General features: G+C 48.4%; 1 protein-coding gene across 9 annotated transcripts in view; it reads left to right on the top strand.

Annotated features, from left to right (window-relative positions):
* LOC105076490 (putative inactive 1-aminocyclopropane-1-carboxylate synthase-like protein 2) overlaps positions 1–16830 on the top strand; it is a 78463-nt gene that overhangs the window by 49659 nt on the left and 11974 nt on the right. Inside the window, exons 1-7 of one of the 9 annotated variants that reach the window (XM_010964649.3) lie at positions 4513–4653; positions 7708–7825; positions 12874–13430; positions 14603–14662; positions 15124–15194; positions 15583–15652; positions 15873–15939. In XM_010964649.3, coding sequence (XP_010962951.2) covers positions 7804–7825; positions 12874–13430; positions 14603–14662; positions 15124–15194; positions 15583–15652; positions 15873–15939 — 847 coding nt within the window. In that variant the 5' untranslated portion in view covers positions 4513–4653; positions 7708–7803. Of the gene's footprint in view, positions 1–2012; positions 4654–7602; positions 7826–7877; positions 12187–12873; positions 13431–14602; positions 14663–15123; positions 15195–15582; positions 15653–15872; positions 15940–16830 lie in introns of those variants that run through there. The other 8 variants (XM_074372140.1, XR_006728214.2, XM_045523820.2 and 5 more) reach the window with 8 other exon arrangements.

Raw genomic sequence — 16830 nt, 5'->3', positions numbered from 1 at the left:
GTGAGAATGCAATGCTGGTCCAGGTCCAGGGGGTACGTAGAGGGGCTGTCAGTCCATTTAGCTCCCCCGGAAGGAGAGCCAGGTGGTTCATTTTTGCCACGTTGGCTTACTGAGTAGGCAACCTTGGGAGACAGACTCAAGCTGTAAAATGGGGACAGTAATAAGATTATCTGGGTCTCGGGGTTTGCTTCCGTTTTCTGTTGCTCTGTAACACATCATCCCCTGAACTTAGGGGCTTAAAACCATAGCAATGTAATATTTCTCATGGTTCTGTGAGTCAGTGGGGCTCAGTCGGGGGGCTGGAATGTGGGACATGACGTCTCCTCCTCCAGGCTCTCTCTCCATGTGGCTTCTCATCCCTCTGTAGCCTGGACTGAGCCCCTTTACAGCATGGCGGCTGGCTTCCAAGGGCAAACGCTCCAAGAGGACAAGCCCCAGGGCCCAAGCACTTGTCAAGCCTCTGCTTGCATCGTGCTTTCTAATGTCCCATTGGCTGACGCAGGACACGTGGCCAAGCCGAGTCAGTGTCGGAGGGGACTACACAGGAGTATTCACAGTGGCCACCAGTGTTACGGCTGCCACAGGGCTGTGGGAGCGACTTGTGATAATGTTGCTCAGGGCTCAGTACGGCATCTGGCGTGCCTCCACCTGTGTGCCCAGTACACGGAGACTGGCATGATGAAGCCGCTCTCTGAAAGGCTCTGGGGTGAAGGAGCCCTCTCTGGCTCTGAGGACTTAGCAGAGTGGGCTGATGGGGCAGGGGGCCACTTAGGCCTTGTCCCTACCCAAGAATTCCTAGGAAGAAGGGGATAGGTGGAGACCAACTTGGTAGATTCTGGGTTTGGGGAAAGACCCAGGTCAACAGAAGCCCAAGGTCAACAGAAGCCCAATAAGTCAGAGCGGGCCTCCCAGGGGACAAGGAGACTTCCTGCCAAGAAAATTCCCAGTGGGAAGGAACTGGCAAACGTGGTGTAACGGGAAGAAAATGTTTTGTGGAAACCCCTAGGTCTCCTGGGTGAGAGTGAAAGGGGTCAGCTCCTTGCAGAACATTCCTTGTCATGACTTCAGTCTTGGGAGACTGGCGAGTGCACAGTTGACCTCAGTAAATCCAGATTGAGAGAATGAATGTTTAAATGCTCAGGTGGAGGAGTGGGTTAGTGGATAACTGGACAGAATTTGGGAGAGGCTCAAATTTATATTCTTAATTCTCTCAAGCCTCTTTCCTCATGTCTCCTCACAGATGAGAAACTGCTGCCCAGAGATACTTAATAACTTACCGCCACAGTTTGTAAGGCACAGAGCTGGGACTCGAACTTGTGACTTGACCCCCCCCCAGACCCTTGACAACAACTCTACATATAGGTCACACTGCACCACCTGTATGCCATTCAGAGAAAGGGACATTTCAGGGGATCACAGCAAACAGGTCCAGACCACAAGGAGATGAGTTCAGTGCCTGCCAAAGCCAGACAGCCCCGCCCCAGGGAGCCAGGCCACCAGTCACCCCATGGCTGCTGGCTCCCGCCTGTTCCCCCAGCACACCCAGGGCCAAGGGCATTTGGTCTCCCTCCCAGGACCAGGGATCCCCGAGAGGGCCCCTCAGCTTTGAAGTGTGGGTGACAAGAGTAGATAGCATCCATGGATAAGGAAACAAGATCCTTTTCTTTGTGCCCTAAGCAGTACCCTGAGTCCTGGGCAGGGGGAGAGGAGGGTGGCGGGAACAAACTCCTCTTTGACAACCGAAGCAGGAAGACCTTGGGGAAAAGCAAACAGAAAGAGCCCAGAAAAGACTGATTTAACTGAGCCACCACAGCTCTGGCACAGAGAACAGCTTATTCATATTTGAAGAGGTATTGAATGCTGGCAGCATACTAAGTGCTGGAAGGAAGGGAGCCGCTGACATCAAAATGGATGGAGGCAAAGTAAAGATGGAGAAGCCAGAGAAGAAGGCATTGGCAGGAGGGGTGGGTGGCAGGAGGCTGGGGAGGGAGCAAACGGGAGGGTGAAGGGAGCAGTGAAGGCAGCGGGGCCGTGGGTTGTAATCAGGCTTCCCCAACAGACCCACTTTGTTCACCTTGGAATATGATTCTCCATCTTTGGGGGATGAAAGTCTGGTCCTTATCATCCTTTTAACATCAAATGTACCTGCAGATCAAATTTGAGATGTGATGAGAGGTCCTCTGAGGCCCATCCACAGCCCCTTTAAAGACTGTTTCTTTATGAGTGGCATTCATCCCCGTGGTCCATCCCAAAGACTCTGGGTCAGTGAGGCAGAGATGGAGCTTGGCACTGGTCTGGGGGAAAGCTTTCCAGGTGAATGCAATGTGGCCCCTGGTTGAGAATGTTGTCCCGGAGCTCCAGGAACCCCAGATGAATACCTCGGACTTTGAAGGAGCAAAGGTGGTCTACTCTAGCATTGAGAACAAGTAGATCTGAGCCAGGAATGTACCTCACACAGCCCAAGGTGTCACAACTGGTTTGGGAACCCCCAGCCAGCTCCACAAGGCAGTTAGTCACTCACATACCAGCTCCAGAAGATCTGTACTGTCTTCCCATCACGCTCAAAAGAAAAGCCAAAGTCCTTATCAAGGTTCACAAAACCTTGAGAGATCCTTTGCTCAAATACAGCAAATGCATGTTCTCACCCCAGAGCCTTTGCACTCGCTCTGCCCTTTGCCTGGAGCTATTGCCCCAGAGATCCATGTGGACTCTCCTTTACTTCTTACGGGCTTTTGCCTAACTAACGTATCTAAATAGCATTCCCTCTTGCTCTCAATCCCCCGTCCAACTTCGGTTTCCTTTACAGCACGTACCCAACTATATTTGTTTCTATACGTTGTTCATTTTCTGATACCTGCTTTAGAAGGTAAATGACAAGAGGGATGCCCCTGTTTTGTTGCCTTCTATGTCACCAGTGCCACGAACGATGTCTAGCACATGGCAGTTGCTCATGAAATATTTGTTGAATGAACGAGTAATGATAATTCACTCCTCTCTGTTGTCCCACAGGACACAGATGTCATTTTCAAATTTGGTTAAAAACTCCCTGGAACAGAGAGCTGCTTTTTAAGATCTGTTTTCCCGTGTAAACAGTAAACAAGTAAACAAAAAGCAGCTTCTTGGCACCTACTGTATGCTCAGCCGCCAGAGGCTAAAGGGAAGTACAAGCAAAGAGTTTGTCTCTCTTTTCAAGGTCGTTACAATCATGTTGGGAATGAGTTCCAAGGTCAGAGGACACCTAGGTGGACAATGGCTCAGAATCTCGAAGGATAGCTGTGGAGCTCTGAGGGGCTGGAGTAGTCAGGGAGGCTTTCTGGAGGAAGGAACACCTGCAGTGCCCTTTGGGTAACTGCTGGGTAATAAGGCCTGCTGGGTAACTGGTTGGAAGAAGAATGTTCCCCAGAGGGCAATCTGGTGATAACCTTCCTCACGTCCTGCCAGAGACAGATGGGTTGAGTTTGCCACAGCCACCAGACCGCGACACTGTGGCATTCCTCCTCCTCCGGCTCCCCACTCCAGATCATCTCATACAACCTGGAGACCAGGCCAGACCTCATGGGATCATTAAGGCCCTGCTGCCGAGGCTGGGAAATCCAGAAAGAGAACACACGCTAGGCCTGGATTCAGACACACCTAGAGTCAGGCCAGTGCAAGCAGTGTGAACTTGAGCAATGCTGAGGAAAACTTGTTGGGACTTAGTTTCCCCATCTGTAAAATGGGGCCAAGGATACTTTCCTCACTGGATTGCCGAGAGGCCCAGTACCTGGAACTCTGGATCTTTGTCCGCGAAAAGAGCCCATCATTACAGACTCCTAGGTTCTGGCAGCAGGTGTACATAGACCGGGGTTTTCTCAGGTAGCCCCAACTCGGGTCTCAGTTTCCCTACTGTTTAGCTCTCGGAGGCGATAGGGGACCCTTTGCAGTCTCTTCTCCCTCCTGCCTTACCTCTGTGCTTGCCAGGCTCTTCTTTCCCAGGTGAATTGGCATGTAACCAAGCGGCTACTTAAAAGTCCAGGGGCTGAAATCAAGGGAGCAAGGGTGATACCAAAAGGGGGGGGGGTGCTGAGGGCAGCTGAAACTCTGCCTTTTCCTCTCCTCCCACTGCCTACTTCCATGCTTTCCCCACCAAGAAAGAGGATCCAGGGGCCTTCTAAATTGGGCCAAGCCAGACACTGGACTTGGAATCTTGCTCTGCTGTTGGAACAGAGATGCCAGAAAGAGCTTGGGAGGAGGGCGGAGTGGAGGGAGGAAACAAAAGCGCTCAGCAAATCTGGATTCTCATCCTACCCCTGAGGTTTTATAGTTGTGCGACATTGCCTAAGGCATCCAACTTCTCTGCGCCCGGGGTCATATCTAAAAGATCCTGGGAGCACGGTTGCCGCGCTGAGTTGGATGGGGCTCGTCGGGATCCGGCAGTCAGCGCGAGCTCGGTCGCCAGCCTTCCGCGGGCACGCGCCACGCGGGCAGGGCGCTGGCTGCTCTGGGAGGGGGGTCCAGTTCTTTGCCCACCTTTCTTCCGTCCTCTCACTTGCGCTTTCTCTGCGTCTGCCCTGAGTTTTCCGCACCAGGAAGGAAAACAAGGGTTTGGCGACCCCTTTTGGCGAAGCCATGCTACAGTTGTGGTGGTCGGAGCCCCTGCACTCTGCAGGAGAGGTGAGCCAGATGTGGGAAACGGCGGAGACTGGGGGGAAAGTGGGGTTTTCTCTGGGCAAGTCTTTGTTCCAGCATCAGCAGGCACCTGGTGACTGCAATCGATTGATTCCTTCATTCCCATCCTTAGTCACTCACTGAATAGTTACAGATAATTGTCAACAAACACTAACCAAGAACCTCTGTGTACCTTGGAACTAAGGCAGAAGCTGAGAAACCTACAATCCAGAAGGGGACCCAGACTTTAGATAACTGCATTGTTTTATTCCTTCATTCGTTCATTGGTTCATTCATTCATTCGTCCCCTTGTTCCTTCATTCAGAAACGTTGTTGAGCTCCCTATGGGCTAAGCACCATTCTTTGCATTTGAGAAACATCAGTAAACCAGACAATGGAAGCCCTTTGCTCTCGTGGAGTTTTGGAAGGGAGGATGCATATAATAGTTAAGTGTAGAGTGCATGTGAAGGAGAAAAGTGCAATAAGACGTGAAAGGTAGAAAGGGAGAGGGGAACTGCAGTGTGCTGGGGGTGGGAAGAGGTTGCTGGTTGAAGCAGTAGTTATAGTCAGCCTCAGGGAGAAGGGGAGATTTGAGCAAAGACTTGAAGGAGGTAAGGGAGTGAGCTAAGCAGGTATCTGGGGGGCAGAGTGGTCTAGGCATTGGGGCCCAGCTACAGCAAAGGCCTCAAAGCACTGCCTGACTGCTGTGCTGTATACTGTAGGCATGCACAAAGAGCATGGGGGTGTAGGGTTGGGCCCCTAAACCTGCCTAAGGAGTCAGGGAGGAAGATTCCTTGGAGGAGGTGACATGCACACGTAGACTTGGAGGACTGCCAAGTGGGTAGGTCTGCAAAAAGGGCTCTCTGAGTGGAGGGAACAGCATGTGCAAAAGCCTGGAGGAATGAGAGATCACGGTGTGTGGGAGGACTTACAGGAGGTTCAGTGCTTGGGGGCTGTTGAGGGGGGAGAGAGGTGCAAGAATGAGACTAGGGAGTACTTGTGAGTGAACGTTCTAGAGGTCTGGTATGCCACAGGAAAGAGTTTGGATTCAGAGGTTGCAGACTGATGGCCGGAGGGCGGAAATCAATAGGTAAAACCAGACTGTTGGGTGGTGCTGGCCCTTTGTTTGTTTAACTTGAAGCCATATAAGAGGATATGCAGGCTTTTGTTCACTGACATCCTCCCCAATCTTCCCCTTTGCCTTAGCCAATTTTGCACATCTGTTATGGTTTATGTCCTTGAAGGTGTTTGAGTTTATAACCCCTGTGAGGTGAAGAGGAATCACTGAGGGATCTTGAGCAAAGGAAAGTTGTGATCAGACTTTTCCATGGGAAAGCGTATTCTGGAGCTCCTTGAAGTCAGGGAACTGTCCCTTTATTTTGAGAGTCTCAGGGTCTAACACAGTGCTCGGTACATAATAGGCACCTGCTGAATTGTTTTTATTTTTTATTTTTTGCATTTCGAATTCTAATTTTTTTATTGACGTGTAGTCAGTTTTCAGTGTTGTGTCAATTTCTGGTGCACAGCACAATGTTTCAGTCATACATGAACATACATATATTTGTTTTCATATTCTTTTTCACCATAAGCTACTACAAGATATCGAATATAGTTCCCTGTGCTGTACAGTATAAACTTGTTTATCATAGTTGTGTTTTTAAATGAACAGGGAGCAAACAAATAAATGACAGGAGATGGGCTGTCCGTGCAGGCCAGGCTGGGGGATATGGGAGGTCCTAACTCTCTCGGGGAAGTGCCTGCCCACTGCTCATGCTTCCTCTCGGTGTGCAGTCTATGAGGGCAGCATCTCGCCGAGAGTAATCCAGAATCACCTGCCATGTTTGTTCTAAAATGCAGACTCCTCGGCCCAATTATAGACCTGATGAATCTGGATCCCGTGGTGGAGCCCAGGCCTCCGCATTTCAAACAAGCACCCACTGAAGCTGGAGGACAGTCACAAGGCAGGGTGTTCTCCAATCATAGGCTGCTCTTGGCCTTGCTTCTGTTTCCTGACCTCAGGGAAGGCCGACCAGGAGCTCCAAATGCCTGGCGCTCATTCACACACGCCTTTCCCATCATCCTTTGTGAGGGAGCTTTCATGACCTCCTGCTTTAACAAGGAGAAACTGAAGACCAGAGAGACTGGGTGGGTTTGCTCTCTATGCAGTCAGGTAGGGCTGTGGGGAGTGGGACCAGCCCTCCAGGGCTTCCTCGTCAAGTTGTCCCTCCTGCCATAGGCTAACCCACCGCAGCCTTCTCAACTGTGGCCTCCCCAGAAACGGGCAAGGTTAGCAGCTCGTTTGTGCTTTAATTGAGATTCACTTGCTCCAGTGGTTCTCAGACATTGCTAAGTATTCAGATCACCTGGTGGGCCTGAGCCACTACCCCGGCGCAGGTCCTCGCCCACTTCCAAGAGCCTCTTTATAAGCTCTCCAGGTGATGCCACTGCCTCCAAAGTGTGGGAACCGCCGCTCCAAAGTGGAGTTCTCCCAGATGTGGGAATTGCTCAGCCTCTCTAATGGTGCAAAGAAAAGCCATTTTATTCTCAAATTTTTGAGGAATCTCCATACTGTTTTCCATAGTGGCTGCATCAATTTACATTCCACTTCTGGGTATTTATCCAAAGGAAATAAAAACACGAATTCATAAAGATACATGCACCCCCAACAAACAAAAAAACCAAAATAAATGAACGAACCAAATCAAACCAACACAAACATGTAGATACAGTGAACAGAGTAGCTGTTACCAGAGGGGAAGCAGGGACAGGGGCAGGTAACTGGGTAAAGAGGGTCAACTGTACAGTGACAGGTGGAAACCAAACTTTTGGAGGTGAGCATGCTGTAGTGTGTACAGAGTTGACATATAATGTTGCACACATGAAGCTTACATCATATTATAAACCAATGGTACCTTAATTAATAGTAAATAAATAAATTAAAAAATTTATTTTTAGAAAGAAAGGCCATTTCAGGTAATTGAGAACTTCTGGGGAGATTCCCTTGGAAAGGACAAGGCGGAGCTTCTTGTTGCCCTTAAAACCACCTGTGTTTAAAAGCAGAGCCCGAAGCAAGCTCAGTGAGAGGAGGAGGGCGGTGGAGAGGTCTTTGAGCTCCAACGCTTAGGAACAACTTAAGGATTTTGGACCAGAGAAGAAATGAGTGAAAACATGGACAGAGGTAAGTGCAGGGTGGCCAGGTCAGGAGCCTTGGAGGTGGGGTAAGAGGGGGATTCAGGCCAAACAATGCCTGGGCTTCACCTGGGCTCCTGCAGGGCGGGACTAACGACGGACTTATGAGTCTTCTGGATCCCTGAAAGTGAATGCCAAGCTCTGAGGGTATCTGTGTCCTTCCAGTGAGAGGCTTCACAGAGGGATGGTTAAGAGGACGGTGGGGCCTGGGGTTCACAGACTTGGGTTTCAAGCTCCCCTTTCCCATCCTACTTGTGTGAACTTGTGTGATTCACTTCCTGCTTTTGAGCCTCTGTTTTCTCATCTGTAAAGTAAGGCTAATGGTGATACCCTCCTGATAGAGCCATTTTGAGGATTAAATCAGGTGGTGCGTACAAAGAACCTAGACCAGAGCCTGGCTCGAGGCAGTGCCCAGTCAGTGTTAGTTGTTGAAAATGTTGTGGTTTCCGTCTGTGACCTCCAGATACCTTACATCATCCATACTCATTCTGGATATATTGGGGGAATGTGTTAAATTCAACAGCAGGTCATAAATTATGCCCTCATTTTCCCCATCTGAGAGTTGGGGATAATCCTTCCCTCCTAGCAGCTAGGATTAAATGAAAATGAAGCTGCATGTAGACGAGGCTGCTGGGCCGTCTCTGGGCTCAATCATTAGGTAAGTGACCCGGGTGGAAAATGCTGGTCTAGTATTTACACCCAGAGTCTGGCCAGCATGTATATACAGCATGGGTGTAGCTGTGTTCCAGTAAAACTGGATTTACAAAAAGATGAAGTGGGCCCCTATTCTATAACTATACTAAATTCTCTTGTAGAGTTTCTGTTAATTCTTTTATGTCTTCTAGGTAGACAGTAGTAATCTGTGGATAGCAAGAATCTAAATCCCTGCTTTTAACTCTAATTTCTTTCCTTGCCTAATATTTCTGGCTGAGATGTCTGGAACAATGTTAGCTATTTCCAGCAACAATGAGTGGCCTTATTTCCCATTTATGAATTCAAACCCTTCAGTTTTTTGATTGAGTCGGAGGCTGGCTTTTTGGCTAAGAGACTTCTTAGGTTAAAGAAGTGCCTGGTTCTGAGATGCTGTTTCTATAGAAGGCCCCTGAGTGTGGCTTGGGAAGTAGATGGTTGAAGGGTGAGAGATATTGAAACCAAAGGTTTAGCCAAGAAGACTTTCTAGAAAGTTTCTTCAGCCTCTTTTTCCAGGTCACTTATTTTCTCTTGAGCTGTATCTAATAGGCTATTAAATTCTTCCATTGAGATTTCATTTGTCATTGTATTTTAACATCTAGAATCTCTTATCATCTTTAAATCTGTCATTTTAATAACTTCAGTTTTTGTCAACTTTCAGGCTTAGGTTTTATCTCCTTAAACAGAAAAGCAACTATTTTAAAATCTGCCCCTAGTACCTCAAGTCCAATTGGTCTTTGTTGCCTGTGCTGGTTTTAACTCATACTATTTACTCATGTGTCTGGATTTTCTCTGTGCTGGACACTGTATTTGAAAAACAATCCTTTTGAGAAATCTACAATCTAAGGTAACTGCTTCCAGATTTGTTTGCTCCTGCTCAGGGACTTTGAGTCTCCAACAGTACAGGATGACAATATTGTTGGATGAGTTAATCCAGCTTCAAAACTTGAGACTTCCTGGGCATTATGTGATGTGAAGCCAAGCTACAGTCTGTGCAAGGACTGGTTTTCTGCCAATTCACTCTTCTTCCCACGAGTTATAAGCTAAAGTGGGAGATCTTAGATTTAAATCCTGGTTCTCTTGTGGAACACTAGAACTTACTTGTCTTCATTGAGCTTCAGTTTAACCTCTAATTGAGGTAAGTATCTTCTTATCTTGCATGAGTAACTGATGCCCAGACAGGGGAGATAATTCTTCCAACATCCTACAATTGGTAAGTGGCGACTAAAAAACAGAATCGAAGCTTCTTGAGGCTTCTTTTACCTGACTTTTCAGTTTTGCAACTTGTATTTAGGGGTTTATATCCCCAGACACCTTGCTTCCCATGCACATAAAGAAGACTTGACAATGTTTCTCATAATTACTACATTGAGAAGGAAAAATCTGAATTAGGTTGGAGTACTGAGACAGCAGGGGAGGCTGGAGCATGGCAAAGGGAAAGAAGGCCAGAGGGCAAGACAGAGCTAGAAGGGCTTGTAAGGAGCTAGGAAAAGTGAGAGTAGAAGTACCTGGTATAAACGGTATACCCAGGTGCTGGCATCCCAGATGGACAGGAGACCTTGTTCCTCGTTCATTTCCCATGTTCACTCCCCATTCCCAGTTCCTACTGTTTAAGATCTGTCTTTCAGCTCTTATGAGAGGGCACCAGTGGGCTGGTTCTGAGACACTGCTTCTGTAGAAGGCCCCTGAGTGTGTCTTGGGAGGTAGATGGTTGAAGGATGAGAAATATTGAAACCAAGGGTATAGCCAAGAAGACTTGAGGAGAGGGTCCGTGTATCCCAACCAGACAACTTAGGGCTGAGATTTAAGGACATTATGGCCTTTGTGGAACAACGTCATTCACAATAGACTTTTCCTATAGAAAAGACAAGTCTTGGCAGAGGTCTAACTTCTAAGTTCCCCCTAGTCTCTCTGCACACTCGCTTCCTTATCAGAAAATATATTTACCAGGAAAACACACTTTTTGCAGTTACTTGGCTTGGCCCTATTTTCTGGCCCATAAGCCTGCCTGGAGAGGTCCTCATTCCAACTGCTTCCAGCCTCCTTCCTCCAATGGCCTATTGGGCTACACTGGCCTCCAGCTTCCCTACTGCATCCTGATCCCTGTTTCCTCTGAACCTGGAGTCCCCGGCTGAGGGCTGGGTGGATGGGGCAGAGTAGTGGGACCTTGTTAACAGCAAGGACTTCCAGGGTAAGAAGTCCAAGGGAATCCCTAATCTAGCCTGAACTGGTAGAACTGCTTAAATTCTGGGCCTGTGTGCTTGTCTACAGAGCTGTCACATCTTTGATTTAGTTATTAAGGTGAAATAGAAGAAACACATTTCATATGTGACAGCCCAGCCCTGGGAGAAGGCAGAAGTGCCCTGGTGATAGCTTCTTGCCCAAAGAAGGGAGGTCATCTCTGCCATCTCGGCCCCTCCCACCAGCACTCATCAAGACCAACAGGGATGATGCGTACCACCTTTTGGAAGGCAAAACCAAAAGAATCCTACTTGACCCTTGAACTATCCTTCTGTGTTATCCAAGTTTCTGGAAGAACAGTGTGACCTACTTACTCCCAGAGTTGAGAGCCCCATTGAAATTACCCTCTTCTAGGGGAGGGAGCTTGGGCCAGAGTGAAGCTTTTGCTTGTGGAACAAAGTGTTGGTCCAAGAATAAGAGCTTTTATTTGTTCAATTTCTTTCTAAATAGTTATGTTTCTAATACTGGTGAGTGAGGTTCTTTATATCCCTGTTGATGAAAGTTTGGCATCCTAACTCAGGACACGGTACACCTCTGTCCTGTGGCTTTATCTGGCTGTTGCTCCATCTTTCATAACTTAGAGTCTTCAGTCATGGTTCATTTCTTCACTAACTCGGCCACATCGTTGTGGTGTGCCTCTCCCACTAATTACCTATGTGCCAGGCACCAGGCTAAGGATATGATGACAAAGGCTGACCTGGGCAGATACTGAACGAGTAACAAAATTAAGTGTCATTACAGAGAAGTACAAGTTGCTATGGGAACATCTCAAGCAACTAAAGATGGTTTGGAGAGGTTGGGCTGAGTGCCCAGTACTTTGAAGTACTGGTGCCACAAACCTATAAAAGAAGTAACAAGGTTTTGTATATTGGGGATGGGGGATGTGTAATGTAGAAGAAGAACTTAGAAGATGACATTTGTTGGGAAGTGCATGAGTCTAGATTTTTAAAAAAAGCTCTCAGTGTCTGGGGATATGAGGATTGTCATAATGAATTAGAAGCAGCTGTTAGCCTAAAATTTACTTACCTTCTGGCTTCTTGTTATCTGATTTTTTTTTTTCCTTGAGACCTTAAAAAGATGTTTCTTAGGTCTTATTCAGCATTTTGACTTTTTTTCAGACAGAAGGTAAGTCTGAAGAGAGGTTCTCAAAATACAGTTCTAGGAGCTTGTCAGAACTGCAGATTCTCAAGCCCCCACCCCAGACCTACTGAAACAAAATCTGGTGATGAGGACTAGCCATTTGTGTCCCAACAAACCCTCTAAATGATTCTGGTGGACTTTAAAGTTCGAGAACCATGGCTCTCACCCATGGTTACCAGTGATGCAAGTCCAAGGTGGCTGTCACAGTGAGCAGGTGAAAGGCATTCACAGGAAGTGATACGAAGCAGGGGACTGGAAGGACTGAGCTTTGAACATCTGGTAAGGCCAACTTGGGGAAAAAAGGCAAAAAGTAGGGCTGACATTCTGGAACAGCAGTTGGGAACCTTTTTCTGTGTCGGGCCAGATAGTAAATATATTAGGCCTCGTGAGCCACGTGGGCTGCGTCACAACTATTCAACTCTGCTGCTGTTGTACAAAAGCAGTCATAGATAATACAGAAACAAGCAAACACAGCTGTGTTCCAATAAAACTTTATTTACAAAAACAAATGGAAGGCTAGTTTGCCCTTGGGCGGTAGTTTTCTTACCCCTATTCTAAAAGAATGACAGGTCTTGCTTATTTTGTTTTTGTTTTTGTTTTTGTTTTTTTTGTTGTTGTTGTTTTTAGCAGCAGAATCCCTTTCTCACTTAGAACTCTATGAAGCAGGAATTGCTGTGGTTGAAGAATCCACAACCTACCTGTTCAGTTCCCCCCTTTTTCTCAAAGTAGCCCCTAAGGCTCTTCCTCAGAGCACGTGTTAATGACACGAGGACGGTGCTCCAGTGCGTGGGCTGGGGGCCACCTAGGCATTGCCCTTGAATGAGTAGGCAGCTCTTACTGAACTAGTTTGGGCCTACAGCCAAGGCCTGGCGGGAGGAGGGACCAGTGACCAGCCTGAGCTCAGGCCTGGACCTGAGGCTCAGGGAGTCTCCTCTGCTGCAGTGGAACGTCTCTCTTTCTCTGCAGGTTCTAGCCAGCCAGATGAGGCCCATATGAGTATCCAGAGCAGGAGTAACCCATCAGACATCCCCCACATGTCTGACGGCCAGGTGTGGGACCAGGCCTCCAGGAACCATAGCATCCACACCTGTCTGATGGAGATGGTGCTGTCCTTGCAGCAGGCCGTGGCGGATCACATCACGCAGCTGGCGACCAGGCACCAGCAGCAGGACCTGGTGCCAGAGGAGCAGGGGCACAATCAGCCCATCTGGGGGCAGGAAGCCCTCCTGGGTCGCTTAATGTTCCAGATGGTCAACCACCTACAATTTGGGGCCACCGGAGGCCAGAAATTCCAACCACCTTGCCCTTCTGAGGACTCTAAGGGTGATGTCAGAAGTAGGGAACAGGCCCAAGTATCCAAGCAGATTTACAAGATATTTTACCAACTGACTAATTTTGAAGATACATCTATCAACTATGTCCTGTCCAACCGTGGGGTTGAAACCTCTGCTTTATACCACGGCAGCTTCCAGGACTACAACACCTACCAAGGAAACAAATACCATGAGGACAAGAACACTTCGGTGAGGATGGGGGACATATTCGAGGGCCCCCATCTCTAGGATTTATTCAGTCCTGTGCCGAGTCCTGTGCCCTCTCACTGACTCTTCCCAGCCCCATGAAGTAGGCACTGTTGTCTCCTTATATGTAAGGGCAGGGGATGGGCCCAGAAACAAGGTGATGTGGCCAAGAAAGCTGACGAGCTGGGTCAGTCATTGGGGAAATGAATATGAATGTTTCCAAGATCACAAAGGGGATGCCTGCTTAAAGTGGCAGGGAGGGTGTTTTAAAGTCTGAATCTGTGGTGGTCAGGGCGTGGGGCAGGGGGGCTCCAGGATGGAGGAACAGCATGTGTGAATGCTTTAAGGTGGGAAGAGCTTGGGGTGACTGGGAAAGGAGGTCCTTGTGGCCAGAGTAGAGACAGTGCTGGAACAAGAGGTATGGGTGGAGTTAGGCCATTGTGAGGCATTAGGATGTTATCCTAAGGATGACGGGGATCAACAGAACGCTTTCCAGCAAGGGAGTTTCACAACAGCTCTCCAGCCAGCGGGCGGAGGACCACACTAGTCACACCTTTCCTTCTGTAACCACCTAAGTGATATGTGGCCAGTGGCCGTCTGCTTTTCTGGGGGCCAAGTGAGTCAGGCATCTCCACTGGCCTCTGAAGGATCATACCTCTTCCAGTAACTTGAAGGGCCCTTCCATGGAAGTGGAAATAGCAGAGGTGGATACAGGCAGGGCCTGTGGTGGTTAAGGACCCAGGCTCTGGGGCCAGGCAGGTGAAATTCTGCCCATCACCAAGGTCACATGGTTAGTAGTTTATTCAACCTTTCTGAGCTTCACTCTCTTTAAGCAGAGATCATTATAGAACTTTTTCTTAGGAGAATTAAGGCAATATACATGAAGCACTTAATCTAGCTTCTGAAACATAGTAAGAACTCAGTGAATGATAGCTGGTACGTAATGTAACTATTATTTTTATCTACATGGCTCTAAAGGGGGAGATTGGCAAGCCATAAGATACTGTGTTTGTGGAAATTTTTCTAACATTAAAGTTGTCAAACATGGATTGCATTGCTTCATGGAGCAGTGAGATCTCCATCTGAGCTAAGCTAGCATGAGTACTTGGGCCATTTTTAAAGGGGTCAGCAAGGGCAGGGCAAGAGAACTGAGATTAGATTCCATCCATCTCCAGGGCTTCATCAACCTTGGTACCAGTGAGAACAAGCTCTGTACTGATCTGCTAACTGAAAGGGTAAGCCATGTTCAGGGCTGTGCTGGGACCCACCTTCAGGCGTGAGCCCTCCAGAATGTTCTTTGGCATGCGGTATATACAGGAATAAGACTTAGAAGTTTGGGAAAGGGAGTGAGGAAATAGCTTCTAGAATAGCACGTCTAGCCTCCTGGCTGGCCTTGCTGTGTTAGGAAGTGTTCTCTGGGTGGGTATATGGTGGGTAAGCTGCCAAGGGAGCCTCTGGCCCAAATGTAGAGTTTGGGGGGGGGGTTGTCAAACACTTCCCTGTGATCATCTATTTGTGTAATCTTTGACAAGAATGAATTGAAGGCTTCTTTCATTAGGGAGCATGTGGCATGTACACCCGTTTCCCTCTGGGAGGCCCCGTGGTGTAGGGCAAACACCCATGTGCATCCTAGGAATGAGATGAAGCCTCTTGGGCTTCCCTGGTCTGGTTGTCCTCATGCTCTATTTGTCCACAGTTGAGTCGGAGTGACATGAACTACATTGATGATGACCTTCTGCAATATTCTGATTGGAGAGGGCAGCCATTGTAAGTAGCTTCCAGATTGTGGTCTCCTGGTCCACAGGCACCTGTCCTCATCCAAGGAAGGACTCAAGGTGCCAGATTCTCTGTTCACTGCCTACCTACCTATTTCTTTGGGTAATGATTTCTAGAAAATGCCTAAAACAAAATACCATCGGAGGCAGGCTGGAGTAGTAGAAAGTGCACTGCCCTATAATTCAAAAGGCTCGAGTTCTTGTCCAAAGTCTCACAGTTAATGTCTGTGTCAGCTGGGGAGTTGAGAGCCTCAGTCCCCTGTAAGCTCTGTAAAAGGAGGTTGGACGCTTTGCTCTGTCAAAAAGACTGAAGTCTAGACTGTGAAAGACGAAAGCCCACGGGCCTGAGAACCACACGGTCTTTCTGAGTCTGTCCACAGCCTGCGGGAAGAAGTGGCCCAGTTCCTGACCTACTACTGTAAGGCACCGGCCCCCCTTGATCCGGAAAATGTGAGTATTTCCAGCCTTCCTGCCACCCCGGTGGAGGACTGTGTTCTTGGAGGCCTCTCTGCATTTCTAGTGGAGCCCCTCAGAGTCAGGGCGGAGGGAAGGCCATGGGTCCTGGAGGGGAGACTGCTTATGTCTGTCCTCCCAGGGGGAGGGAGACAGGAGAACTACCCTTTCCATGGGGACTGGTTTTCGACTTCTGCCTTCTGTGTATCTTCTTCAGGTGGTTGTTCTAAACGGCTGCTCCTCTGTCTTCTCCGCACTGGCCACGGTTCTGTGTGATCCAGGTGGTAAGTCAGTGGGCTCTGCTCTCCCTCAGGAGTAGCAGCACCTGGGCAGGAGCACCGGGGCACTGGCCTTATGGGAGAAGAGCATCTTGACTCCAGGCCTTTCCCCTAAATTGCTGGCGTGCCTTCTGCCCTGGTTAGAACGTCTTACCCCTATTTATATAGGAACAAGGGATTTAGATTCCCATTTAATAGTAACTTGGGACAATCCTCAAGGAGGTCTGCCCCAGGAATGGTGACAATGGGAGCCAACTCATAGTGTTGGACTTTTGATCTCAACTCTAAAGCAGAGAACCCTGGTAACCTGGCTTAAACTATACAGATTTTCTGTCTCCTCAAAACAAAGAACCTGAAAACTGAGCTCTAGACCAAACAAGGCTTGAGAGATCTGTTCTTAACAATGCCTCTTAACAACCTGAAACAAAACCCTCAGATCTTCATGTGCCTGCTGCATGGGCGGCTTGTTACCGAGATGGCCAGTTTCACTCAAAGGAGTGGGTCCTTGATTCGCTCATCATTGAGGCTGAGTGGATGGGGAGGAAAGGACCCATCGGCTCACCAGGCCTGTGAGATCACGTGAGCCACGCAGAGCAATAAGTGCCCTCCCTGTGCTTGAACCTCAGCCTCCAGTGTTGACCCGGAGCTGACAAGGCTTGCCGGATGACCCGGGCTCTACCTTCTAGCAAGCCTGGCTTGAGTCCCTGGATTCCAAGTCACTTCCAGCAATATTCATCCCTTTTCTCCTTTAGTGTGCCCACAAAGAGGAAACTTGAGTTTTGTTCCCCAAATCATGTTTATAAGAATGGATAACTTTAATAGAGCCCTGCCCCAAGGCATTCATCTCTAAGTAGGAGGGATTACCCAGCCTACCTTCTCTGAGGGTTGTGTTGCTGC

The sequence above is a fragment of the Camelus bactrianus genome, chromosome 10 (assembly GCF_048773025.1).
Source record: "Camelus bactrianus isolate YW-2024 breed Bactrian camel chromosome 10, ASM4877302v1, whole genome shotgun sequence".
NCBI lineage: Eukaryota > Metazoa > Chordata > Mammalia > Artiodactyla > Camelidae > Camelus > Camelus bactrianus.
The sequence above is the reverse complement of the archived record's forward strand: the minus strand, read 5'-3'. Positions and strand labels throughout refer to the sequence as shown.